A 13,428-nucleotide genomic window follows, 5' to 3' on the forward strand; every position below is an offset into this window, starting at 1 on the left:
CTTCCTACCTTCTTCCTTTTCTAGACGATCTGGATGGGGAGGCAGGCTCCGCCACTGGGGCATCGCCAGTAACTGCCTGCAGGTGTACTAGTGCTGCCCAGGCTTGGGGCCCTCACAGAGGGACCACACTGACGGGAAGCTGACAAGAGAATAAGCCTGGAGAGGCCAAGGGAGCAAACTGGAGAGTCAGAAAATCCCCATATCACAGTCATGAACTGAACTTGACTTCAAATGCTTGGACATAACCTGGTCCTTGCTACTTGTAGAAAAGTATGATGCATACAGAGGCTCCTAATGACTATTTCAGTAAGAAAACATGTATGAAGCACTAAGATGAATGCAAGGACAACAGCACACAGCATCACGCTTCAAATGTTAAGACTCCCCAATACGTTCCCCAGGAGATACGTCATAGGTTTATACAGTACAGTTATACCTGCATCAAGGGGAGGGGGTAGTAGTTGTGGAGGGAGATGTAACAGAAATAAAATTTCCACTCTATCATTATGAGCTCATATGAACCACAATTTAGTGAAAGTACTTACAATCTAACTTGAAATCAAAGTCACAAATTGGGGCCAAATTGGTATTTTCTTCCCCACACTAAAGATGAATGTGTGGTCTAAATCAGGGGTTCCCAGCCCCTGGGCTGCGACCGCTACCAGTCTGAGGCCCGTTAGGAACCAGGCCGCACAGCAGGAGGTGAGCGGCGGGTGAGTGAGTGAAGCTTCATCTGCCTGTCGCTCCCCATCGCTTGCACTACCAGCCTGAACCAACACTACACCCTCCATGGAAAAACTCTCTTCCACGAAACCGGTTCCTGGTGCCCAAAAGGTTGGGGACTGCTGGTCTAAATAATTCAGGAATTGGAATAGGAAAATATGCAGGCAAAAGAAAAAAAAAAAAAAAGACAACACAGAATACTATGATATGCAGGTTTCTTTCCATAAGTTTGGTTTTGCTAAACTGGTTTTGTGAGAAAGAGAAGTGATTTACTGTTATCACGTGGAAACAAATTTACTAGTTGAGTAATTTACTAATCACATATTTACCAATTAAGTAGCAAAACACAACAGGAACTTTTTTTATCTAAAAAAAATTAAATTTGAGGGTTTTCAACACACAAGAAATTCACTGCTGGGTTTTTCCTCTGAAGGTAACAGAATTCTCAGGCCTCCTGGTCCCTAGTTTCCAACTGTGATCCAAGTGCCCCTGGTTGATTCATAAACTGTTTCCTTTAGGACTGAAGTTTTGGTATTTAAATACAGTGGTCCTGGCTGGACATTTCCCCCTCCCTCCACCAACACCCTGGTCTGAAATAGTGGCCTGGTTACACCTTTCATTCAGGTCTCACCAAGGGCTGTGCCACTTTCCAGATGACTGTTGGTCAGCTCTCTGAGAAGACACGTAGCAGTAAGTTGGGTGGATGCCTTGATACATTTTTGGCTCCATTTCGGAGCTACGAAGATTACGGGTATTACAGCAGACCCAACGCTCCAGTCACTAAGAGGTGCAGCAACCGTATGTCCCGATTTACTAGGGACACTCCTGGCCTACAGCCCAGGTCCCAACATAATTATTAACAGTCCCCACTTCACTCACAAAAGCATGGTTTAAAGAATAAATTGGATAGACAGCCACCCTATTCGAAGTAGAGAATCCATCTTTCACACATAATTTTTAATATTCCCTGACCATTACATTGAGAAACTCAAGCTCTGTACAATTCCTGAGACCAGAAATTATGCTTTAAAAATCTTTCCGTCTCTTGTATACCAATGTGTAGAATAAGTCTTCAGAGGAAGTGGCCCCATAGAGTGGCCAGAGGAGCTGTCCTGATAAGCTTGAATGGTGGCTGATGTGCACCTGAGCGCCATTTATCAACTCATCTATGGGGATCGTTACAAAGCCCTGTGGCCGGAGGATTTCTCCTCCTCCTCAGGCATCACCCCAAATATATGCACTGACTTGCATCTACGAAGCATGCAAAAATCTTCAACAATACATTGCATGATGCCTGTCATTAATACAGCTTGCCTAATTTTTCACCTGCTAACTCTGATTACAGGTTCACAACTGGACTGAGATATGTCATTGTCTTTCACTTGACTTTATGAGCTTTACTTGAGACAAAAGCAATCAGAGAGAGTGAGAGCCTTGGGAGCAGGGACTGTGCCTGTATTAGAGCTGCCAGCTGTCTGAGCCTCGCCTTCTGGACTCCAGAACGGCATCTGGCTTGTGTCCATAGGACCAGTTTTGGTATAGACGTCAGGGGCTGATATACATATGTCCTCTGCTCACAAGATGTATCCCCGTGGGTCACATGAAGGAGAGGGCTCTGTCAGTTACTCAGGCCTCACTCTGTGTCCCTAAGCCCTCCACACGGACAACCACATGGTTTAAATAGAATCAATTAAGTGTTAGCAGACAGAGGAGTAATTGGGGGATTAAATTAGTATCTGGTATTTAGCTGATCTCAAAGCAGTGGCAAGCTTAGGCACTAAGTGTACTCTGATATGGGACATGGTGTTTCTCTGTGGGCAAAAGGACCATGGTCAGTAACAGGGTGAAGGAAGAGTTCCAATACTGAAAATTCTGAAATGGCAAAGGAGTCCAAGAGAGACAGCGCTATAGCATCATGACATCCTCAGAGAGCATTTCTTATTCTTAATATGCTTTATCTCGGGAACACATCCTCCACGTCTTTCCTCCGCCTGATGTGACTACATTGATTCTATGTGGCACGTCAACCAGAAAAACAGATTTCAAAATTATTAACTGATCTAGGCAAATGGCTGTCAATGTAGATTTAGTGGCCACTGGGAGAAAGGAAGGATTTTTTTTCTTGGTCTTACCTATGCAGTAGGGACAACACTGGCCTTTTCTCAACACAGGTCTTTCACAGGATACTGAAGGGCAAGACTCAGAGTAACAGCTAATTACGCTATCCATGCACACGCAGCTGGTACACACATCCGGCTTCCAGGACTCCGCTGCCAGGAATATATCCCCTTCATCATTTTTGCAGTAACTAGGCACGCTGTCATTATGGGATGAGGAAGGCTGGAGAGGTTCATCTGGAAAAAGGAACAGAAGGTCAGCAGAAAAAAAGATGCTGCGGGCCACCCACTGTGCAACACAGCGAGTTTCACTCTGTCCCACACAAAGCACGCTCGGTCACCAGGGCTTTGTGGGCCTCCTTAAAATGGACTCAGTAATGACACAGCACATCTGACTCGGGCAGGGTCTGGAGTTTTAAAACAAAAACAACAAAGACCACAAAAGATCTGTTGCAGAGATTCTGTTAGTTGCTTGCACGATATCCACTCTACCTTTCTTCCTTAACGAACTCCTGATTTTAAGGTCGGGGGTGGGGTGGCTGAGGACCTGGATCACAAGGGGGATATGTCACGTGGGACCACTGCTCCCTCCTTTTCTAGTCTCCGGCACAGCTGGGGGTGGCCATGTCACCTGGCTGTGGCTAACGGATTCACTGGCTAATCAGGGATTTCTGGGAAAGCCTTCACTTTCTTAACAGAAGGGCAGATGTGAAGCTACCCACATGCTTCCACATTCTTCCTGCCTTGAATATGAGTGTGCGCCTGTAGCTATAATACCCTTACCATACCTGTAAGAGAGAGGCCTTGATATCACCAAGACACTAAATCAATGGGATCAACATCTGTCTCCAAGCTTCTCATAATGTATGGAAAAGAAACCTCTGTTTAAAAACTGTAGCTGGGTTTTCTCTTACTTGCAGCCGCACGCAGTCCTAACCAATTAATACCCAAACAGATTTTCAAACTGTATGTAACACTTCAATGTTCAGGCATTCACATTAATGGCTGAAAGATGATGGGAAATGTAAATCACTCCTGAGGATGCAGCTACAGAGAAATCATCTGCAAGACTTGTGTGTTTTTGCTACATAAATACAGACCAGAGGGTCTCCAGATCTAGTAACAACTTGAAACAGAAAAGAACGTCACCAGAAAACCCAGATATCTCTTTGGGTCTTGCCATTCACTGAACTGACTTGAGAGCTGTAAGCTCAAGCAGAAAGCTGCCTGGGATATAACAAAGGAAAGTGTAATACTACTTAGTGAGGTTTCCTAGTTTAGAAATGTCACAATTGCACTGACAAGAGAGCACTTCCAACCACCTTTGCACTTGAGAGTCTAGAAAAAGCCACGATGGTCCCACCCAGCAAACCTCTAAGAGAATCCCATTTTCTCAAAGGATACAGGGTCAGAAGAATTATCATCTGTTCTCATAGTCGACATCATGAAGTCTGCTCTTTCATATACACGTAGTTATCACAACGATGCAGGAGCTCTAAGTGTCCCATTTTCCTCCCATCCACCTCCTGAATACGCCCTACAGCCAGCAAGTTTGATTTGACAAGAAGAGTCTCTTTGAGAAGCGGGGCAATTGCTTTATTTTGGGCTCTGAACCCAAAGCGTGTAACTGTATCTCCTACTGCCAGTCCTGAAGGCAGCGACAGTGAAAGAACAGCCAATTGTTCCATTGTTCCAAATGTGCTTCAGGTCCAATTTTAAGTAAGTTTCCATAGATCACATGCATATGAGTTAAAGCTGGTAAAATGGGATTACTTTCTCAGGCATCTTTTCTGGATCATCCATGTCTAGGGATAATTTCTTTTTAAGAGATTGACTGATGTTAACTTTTGATTTGGCTGGAAATCAGGGCAACTCACACTAGTCTACACGAGGCTCTGCAAATTGCCATGAGGTTTCTGTGTGTTATGACAGCTTAGCTCTTGCAAGCAACACCCAACCTGGTGTCTGAAAACTGAGAAGAGGAAGCAGGGACGACAGCGATGGAAGCATGAAATAGTAGCTGAAATGAACATCCTAGAGTCTGGAGGGGACCCCAGGAGACATGGGAATGAGCCAGCAGAGCTGGAGTGAGAGCTGCAGCTGAGATGCAGCGTCTGCAGGTCTTTAGCCCCCAGGGCAAGAGACTTCTGAGCCCTGACTGAAGATATCATTTGGGAATCTTGCCCAGGCTATCCTCCTTCTTTGGGCCTTTCTTTCCATTTTTAGGAAAAAATGAGACCCCTTCTTTACACTCTGATTCTAAATATTAACTCACTTATTTTGTTTTTACCAGTTCTTGCACTGGCGTTCATTCATTCTTTTTATTTCTATACCAGAGAAATAAAAGAAGAAAAGAGGGATCTCTCTTCTGTGCTATGCTTCTTTCCAACTTTAAAAAATCAAAAATGAAAGAGAATTTTAAAAGTGTGAAAAAAGAAAGAAGTGCTTTTCTATTCTCTGCCTTTCTCACCTTGGTGAAGTATCATCACCTACAGGGATGCTCAGTCTTTCTTCATGAGCCCACTTCCGTTTCTAGACCTTGCTCTAAACCAGGCCAGAGGAGAAGGGGAGTTAAGGACAGAGGGAACGACAAGGCATCCCAGGAGATACAATCACCATGAGGGATGCAACTCTTCTAGTTGTACATATGTATCATTTTGGGACAACTTTAGGATGCAAGTATCCTAAGATTAGAGATGGTATTTTTCTAGATGTGAAATACTCCACTTACCAATGCTGTTGTCGAAACTTACTGCAATGTGAAGAAATCAGTGTTTTGAATTTTAAGACTTTTTATCTTTTTATTGCTGCAACACAACTATGAATGGAATGTTCAGAAAGATCAGTGATGGGGTAGGTGACTGATTTTAAAATACAAGAGCATTCTAGATACAAACTTATTCACAGATTTAAGTGTAACCTTCAGAATACTGATCTAGGAAACAAAGTCCTGACATTTAAGATGAAGGCTATCACTGAAGTATCTCTCAAGTTATATGTAAAGTAAGGAAGAGTCACCTAGGCATACGTTTATAAAGGAGAAGCCAAAGCCAGGCACACATGGGGTGCTTGTTCCTGTTTCTAGACGGGAGGTCTCTGCTCTGCTAGAATCGGCAGGGCCTCTGCTCATGTGCACTGGCCTTGAGACCTGGCTCTAAGAAATCAGTCCTTGGCACACACAGGAGTCCCATTTCCAGGGAGCTCTTGTTCTTTGCCTGGGCTGAACCTCTGAGTCCAGTCAGGTGTCCCACCAATAAATCTGGGCCAACCCCTATATTTGTCCTCAGATCCTTGGACAAGTGGGAACAGAGGTACTTCCCACTTTAGTTAAAGCGTCCTGGGTTACATGTGCTCTTAATGCTTTCCTTTCCAGGCACTCCTCTCACTCTGTCATGATTTACTTAAAGGTGGAGTACTGGATTGTTCAGCTCTTCTTTTGGATTACTGCTCCATAGGATAGGAGTTGTGGCTGTTCTCATCAACCCCGGGATCCCCATGGCTCAATTCAGGCATTCCATAAGCACTTGTAAAATGAATATATAAACGGATATAAATTCATGATCACCAGTGAAGAGACTGCTCAGAGTAGTTTCCACCAGGAGGATGGGAATAATCATGGTCATATATTAACAGAGAAATATTAGGGTTTGTGTCTAAGTAAAAGAGTGATGATAAAAATATAGGAGGGACTAGGGTACATCCTAACAACATAATACATCTGAACTATTTCTTATACTAGAAAAGACGCTGCACTAATTAAGCTTTTCAGATTAACATGGTTGAAAATTACGCCAAAGATTCTGTACTAAGATGATAACACCTCAGCAGCAGGGCATGATGACAACAGCAAATAATGTTGCTATCCCTACAATTTCCTCTGATGCAATTAAAAAATATCATCAGTGTGAACCCAGGAAGAATTCTGGACATCAACTACGCTGGTTATATAATGACAGAATAATAGATGCTAGCTGGCTGACTAGATAATCCAATGTAAGAAAAGTAATAAAATACAAGGGCTTATGTTTTACTGAGCAGAAATGCTCTAAGAACATACATTTAGAAGGTAAATGATTATTGATTTAAGTTGAAAAGATAAAAGACTGAGCAACAACAAAACTAGTGTGCTGTCAACTTGGTAATTATACATATATAAATTAAGTCATATATTCTAGTGTTAATTAGAATTGCTACTTTCGTTGCATAATCAGCAACTTATGTTTAAAAGTCTGACAAAATTTCATTATATTTGTTTCATGACCATAAATTCACCTGCTAAGGCCAGATTATCTGAGAACTAAAAAAAAAAAAGAAAACAATAGTACTCTTTGTACATATGCAATGCTGGTCACTTAGTACTTTTGGATCTTAACTTAATCACCACAGATGTGAGAAGGTGGGCATTATGCATCTTTTAGCGATTCCTCTGTTTAACATTCTCAAAGTATCTTCACCATCCTTATATATTTCAAAGAATTATATTTACATTATTTATCAATAACTGCTCTTCACATTTTGTAAAGACAAAGATGACTTTTCACATTAGCAAAATCATCTGGAATAATCGGGTACAGCAGGACTGCCTCCTGAGTCTGAGATGTAGGGTTAAGAAAAAAAGGGTAGAAAGAAACAATTATTTTTTTTGCTGTTGTTGTTCAAAGTCACCTCAGGTGCAAGGCATATTGATTGCACAAATATGTGGTTGATAGAAAAGAATGAATTTAGAAAGCTGCCTGCCAGATGTTCCTGCCTGGGTTACTGGTGACTGGGTCTGGCACACTCCCACGTGGGGCTCAACCCAGCCCACCGGTCCTGCAGAATGACAACGCCCAGGCTGCAGCCCCTCCCCACCGGCCCAGTGCATCCCGAGGCGCAGTGCCGGTTACCTGGACACTGTGGGCAACAGGAGTCCTGGGTGCGCGTGGGGTTCTGGCAGAGCAGCGGGGGGCACACCTCTGTCTCACACAGCACCCGCCCACTGTGGCAGGTGCACTGAGTACAGGTGTCAATGTGCCATGTTTCTCCTTCCACAAAGTACTCTCCCCCAGGGGCATGGCAAATGGAGGGGGTGCTGAGCTCCGGCTTCTGCACCACAAAGTCATCTGGGGAACGACACAAAATCCAAACACAAGAAATTATTCATCTGCAGTCTTACCAGCTCGGGAAGAACCTGGTGCTGTGGGCTTTAAGGGACAGAGAAGATGAATTGGCTGTTTCCCTCAAGAACACAGGGAAGAAAACATTCCATGCACAGAAATATAAGGCAACAGCAGAAGAGCTAGTTTCAGGAAGTGAGGTTCAAGTGGTTCCAGTTTGTCAACAGTAACGAGAGGCTCCAACGAGATAATTAAATTACAGGGGGCTTCCCTGGTGGCACAGTGGTTGAGAGTCCGCCTGCCGATGCAGGGGACACGGGTTCGTGCCCCGGTACGGGAAGATCCCACATGCCATGGAGTGGCTGGGCCCGTGAGCCATGGCCGCTAAGCCTGCGCGTCCGGAGCCTGTGCTCCGCAACGGGAGAGGCCACAACAGTGAGAGGCCCGCATACGGCAAAAAAAAAAAAAAAAAAAAAAAAAAAATTTACAGGGACTCCTACTGTTGAAGAGAACAGGAGGAGCCTCTTAGGGGGTGCCTGCGAATGTGTAGGGTTATCTAGAATAAAGATCTCTCATTTGCTGAATGCTTCCTATGGTCCAGTTTCCATGTTGGTGCTTTACATATGTGACTTCATTTATTCCTTACACCAATCATGTGAATAGGTACTGTTATCCTATTTAACATATACAGAAACTGAGAACTCAGAGTATTAAGGGCAGACAAGGGATCTGAACCCAAGTCTATGTTTGTTTGGATCATGGATACACCTCCAGATTAAATACAATTGTAAACTGATTTGTGCCCCATTCACTTCATTATCTCTGGGACCCTGAGTCCTTTCAGGCTTAGAAATAAGTCCTACTGTTGAGCAGGACACACCCCAATCCCGACCAGCTGCCGGCACACCGAGCAGGAATGCTCTTTCAGAATCAACAGTCTGAACCCTCACCTGAGACTAAACATTTGTTTGGCGATATGATCAAGAGAGGTAAACGCCCAGGGGCCGATGATAACTATGAGTTCTTTCCCCAGACAAGAGGCGATGTGGGGCTTCTGGTGAGATGATAGTGATAGAGAGGGAATTTAATGCTGAAAATGTCTGGAGAGGTACTGGGAGTTGCCCTCAAGTTGTGCTGGCGAAATGAGAAGTATGAAGATATTAACCATATTCGTGTCATCCAAATACAACAGGCGTTTCAAGAAGGTGCTGACAGTGTGGAACCCTGCGGAGAAGCCATCTGGAGACACCATGGCGGGCTCACGCTTGGAGATCAGTGGAATTTGGGCCTCAGAAGAACTACCCTGTTTGTGCGGAGATACTCAGAGCTGACGTCTCCTAAGAACTCACGGGCTGTGACTTTCAAAGCAGTGGTCAGCCTGAGAGGTAGCAATACTGCTGAGATACAGTGGTGTGGGCCCAGCTCCAGCTAAGAAGGCACTGTATAACTTTTAATACAGCTTTATCTCAAGGGAGCTAGTAAAGACTGGAACTTTGACCAAGTGGACGTATCACAGAAAACTGACATCAGCCAACGCTTACATTCATAACCAACTGGGCCAAACTTTCTAGTATATGAGGAAAGTAGAAAGGAAGATAATTAGAATGAAAATTGAGCTGTGATGAGATAAAAGTACATTTCCCACCGTTTATAGAAAAAGAAAAAATAGTTCCAGAGACTATTAGTAAACTACTGTTGGAAAAAGTCTCCCTTTTGAAAGGACTTGGAGAGGATCGACAATTGCTTCCCTTTCAAATGCTGACATGTAAGGAAGTGGTCAGGAGAAAAACCATGTGTTTGCAGGTGTCTTACTCTGTGAATTCCTTTGCTATATATATATCCATGTGCCTCAAGGCAAAACATGAGTGACCAGATAGATGGAGGGGATAGAAAAACCGAAAGGTAGAGGGTAAGAAAGGGAAAAAAAAATCTGAGAAACAGTATCATTTGGTGAATCTTCTGTCAGAAGAGTTCAGAGGCTGCTCACTTATCTCAGAAGGAAAAACAGCTGATCCTTGAATAGAAGGCAGGAGAAAATATTCTTTGAAGTAGGAGTCCACAACTGCAACAATGCTGGGGTCTCTATTCAGAAAGATCCATATGTGGCAACTCACTAAAGACTTTTGGAAAAAAACATACCTGCACATCCATATATATCAATAACTGTATGTTTTTATATGTATATATCTAGATAGTCACACATCCACAATACATCAATAATTCCGTGTGTGTTTAAGAACATTCCATATCTCTGTAATAGAGAAAACTAGACTGGGTTTCACTGACTTTCAGTGCCTAAGTCAATCACCTATTCTTAGTGATATCTTTGCATTTCCACTGGTCGGAGTTCTTCACTGAGTACACCATTTAGCAAAGACCCAGGTGCAGGCCACACTCTGCACGCTCATGCCTATAATTAAAGCATGGGGTCTTCATTGGAACAAATGATTTTTCCTTCCCCAAAGAGTCAACACAGAGTTCTGTCTCATTAAATTGTTCATTTATCTTCTGTTTCAGTGGGCACTAATGGTTTATCATATTTAACTAGCAAAACATGTGAATAAGGAAGCAGCTTTGATACAGAGCACATCTGGCTTAACTATGCAAAACAAAACACAACAACTGTCATCTGGTTCCCTATAGGGGTATGGGGGCTGCCTGTCACTTTGATACCTTAGTTACTGAGGTGTGTAGAATGTCAGGGCTAAAAAGGACTTCCAGTGCCTCTCTGCCAACCCCCTCCCTGGCAGGCAAAGCAGGTGCAGACTGAGGTGCCAGCATGTGGTACCTCCCTCCCAGGCCGGGCCTGCCTTGTTGCAAAAGGCCCAGGCCTCAGGTTCCTGACTGCACCCGTTGCACAGGTGCAGGGAGATACAGAACCAAGACTGACCGGGGAAATACAATCTCTACCCCAAAACCGGACAGTACATTTCAACTTTAAAAGAAATCTGATGCAAGAATCAGGAGACTACATGTCTCCCTGGCCCTCTAGCTGACACACTATTTTACTTGGGGTAAGAAAGCTTATCCCTCTGTGTCTGTTTTCCAAACAAAAACTGTCTAAGCGTATTTTTCCCTAATTCAGTGGCCTCCACTCGGTGGAAGAAATAATAACTATGAAACCATGCTGAGCTCTTTGGATCAAAGGCACTAGATGAGGTATTATGGTAATAATTACTGTTATGGACAACCATAATTTGGACCGCTATGAATTATAAATCTGTTATGTTCTTCTACTAACTTACCTTGATTACCATTATGACTGTAAATGTTTTGGATGTATGGTCACTCTAAACATCTCCATTTGGCAAGACTACCACATATCCATTAATTTTAAAAAAAAGCAGTATCCACAGACTTCAGTAATTTTCTCCCTCTCGAATATTACTTTATAAATAAGAAGCTTTCATGGGATAAAATTAACAACAACCCCCTCCAATTAACTAAGACATTCAGCCTTAATACACTATCTGTAAGATGGAGAGCTGGAGCTTTAAGTACATAAGCCCACAAACCTGTACACAAATGTAGTTCAAAGACCAATGTAATTGAGTAAACCTTCAAAAATAAGGAGAGTGGTTTTAGAGCTTTAGAATAATTCTCTGGTTTTTGGCTAATCATTTATAGCACCTGGCTGACACTCGTGGCTATTGCTGACAAAAACCAGAGAGCTGAAATGTTCCAGGGGTCGTCCCCTGCACTTCCCCTGGAATTACAGATGTGATGAGGCAAAAGTCATTTGCTTAGGGAGCACACGAGATGGCGGTCAGCTTTTACCTGAACATGACGGGCAGCACTGTCCCGGATGAATGGTGGGGTTGCCACAGGCAGGCACCGGGCAGGTGATCAGAGCACACATTTCCCGTCCACTGTGACAGTAGCATTCCCGGCACCCATCATGCCAGCTTTCCTCATTTTTATGATGATGACCATCCATGGACAGACATGTGCCTGACAGGACGGGTGGCCCGGCTGCAGCAGGGACCTCTGGACAGACAGAAGGCAGCCTGGTAAAGAAGGAGCTACTGCACAGGAGAAACAGCCTGTAGTTCCTTACAGGTAATGCTACCCAGCCACCAAAAATCCTGTCTACACAGCACAGCTTGTGACACAGGAAAGGATCATGAAAAGAATTTAAGTTAATATGCTCTCAATTTTGAAAAAAGGAAAAAAGGGCGTAAAAAACCCTGCAAATACATTTCTCTGCTATTGGTAGGCTTATAACTTTTTTTCCTCCCTTCACTCTACGTTCTCATATTCTATACAGTAAACAGCACTGATTGACTTCAGTGTGAATGTTACACATATGTTTAATACATGCAGAATAATCACTCTAGAAATCATCATTCAGTGGGGCAATCCTGGGCCGCTAGTAACTAACAGATTTTTGTTCAGCAGAACAATTGAAGCAGTGACTAGATTTCTGTTTACTCTGACCCCCTAAAAACACTGTTATGGTGGTAACTGTCCAACTCTGAAAAAACACAGAACAAACTTTAGGGGTCTTTTACTGCTTCATCTGTGGCTCATGTGGACAACTAAAACCAACTGGGGTGGGCAGTGGTGCTGGAGCTGGGGTGAGGGCTCACACAGCTTCAGGAACATCCCTTGAGGGGTAAGTCCTGCAAAAGGTACTCCCAGGACTCACACCTATACACAACTACAGGCTGGCATGTGGTCATTTAGCAAAAGTCTACATTCTCAGGGAAAACTGTGTTACCAAGAAAATACACAAGCAGACTGTTTAGCCTCACCCACCCTCAAAGGGCTGTGAAAAGGGACCTTCGCTGTATCAATCATCTCGATCCACTGCTGGACAGAGGGAGACTCTATGGAGGTCAAGATAAAGATGGTTTAGGCTAAGGTTCCTGAGACAAGTAAAACTGAAGAGCTAAGAAGTGATTAATTTGGTCAACGTGGGGCCCATCCCTTTAAATTCTATTCTGAGCTCTTATTCCATTGAGATGAAATGACAAGGGATGGTCCTCTAGAGAGTGACAGTGGTGTCAGAGTGGACAGCAATCACTGAAATTATTTCATTGACTTCCATTCTTGGTTTCTGTGCCTCTGATTGCTCCGAGCGGGGAAGGGTTATGCACTGGGACTTACCTCTGCACTTGCAGATAAGACAACCACGACTGTCCTGCTGGAAACCCAAGGGGCAGATCTTACTGCATGGGAGCTCTGGGCATTTCTTACAGCGACAGATGTCACAGCCATGCTTATTCTTCCTGGGTAATTAAAATGTTGTCAGAGGTTAGAAAATCCAAAAGTCTCAAGTGATGCCCAAGTGCTTAGACCAAGGGTCACTGAAGCGATATTCTCATTAAGCAGAATGACTTGAACTTCTGCTCTCAAAACCCCCTGGAGTGATGTGTAATTAGCTCCCTGTGGCCATGACCACCACCCACCCATGGCTAATGGTTAGAATTGTCCAAGCACTTGGGTGCTCTAGGATGTGACTGTCAGAATCCCAATGACATGACTGTTGA

At 43.7% G+C, this 13,428-nt stretch overlaps 1 protein-coding gene across 2 annotated transcripts in view; it reads right to left on the reverse strand.

Moving 5' to 3' along the window:
* The window catches only part of CRIM1 (cysteine rich transmembrane BMP regulator 1), a gene marked incomplete at both ends in the record, with an annotated part of 206,790 nt that overhangs the window by 27,649 nt on the left and 165,713 nt on the right, over positions 1–13,428 (reverse strand). For both annotated transcript variants that reach the window (XM_079721282.1, XM_079721281.1), the window contains 4 exons: positions 2,856–3,077; positions 7,727–7,942; positions 11,714–11,923; positions 13,046–13,167. In XM_079721282.1, coding sequence (XP_079577408.1) covers positions 2,856–3,077; positions 7,727–7,942; positions 11,714–11,923; positions 13,046–13,167 — 770 coding nt within the window. The remainder of the gene's footprint in view (positions 1–2,855; positions 3,078–7,726; positions 7,943–11,713; positions 11,924–13,045; positions 13,168–13,428) is intronic.

Source organism: Hyperoodon ampullatus (assembly GCF_949752795.1).
Source record: "Hyperoodon ampullatus genome assembly, chromosome: 15".
Lineage (NCBI taxonomy): Eukaryota > Metazoa > Chordata > Mammalia > Artiodactyla > Ziphiidae > Hyperoodon > Hyperoodon ampullatus.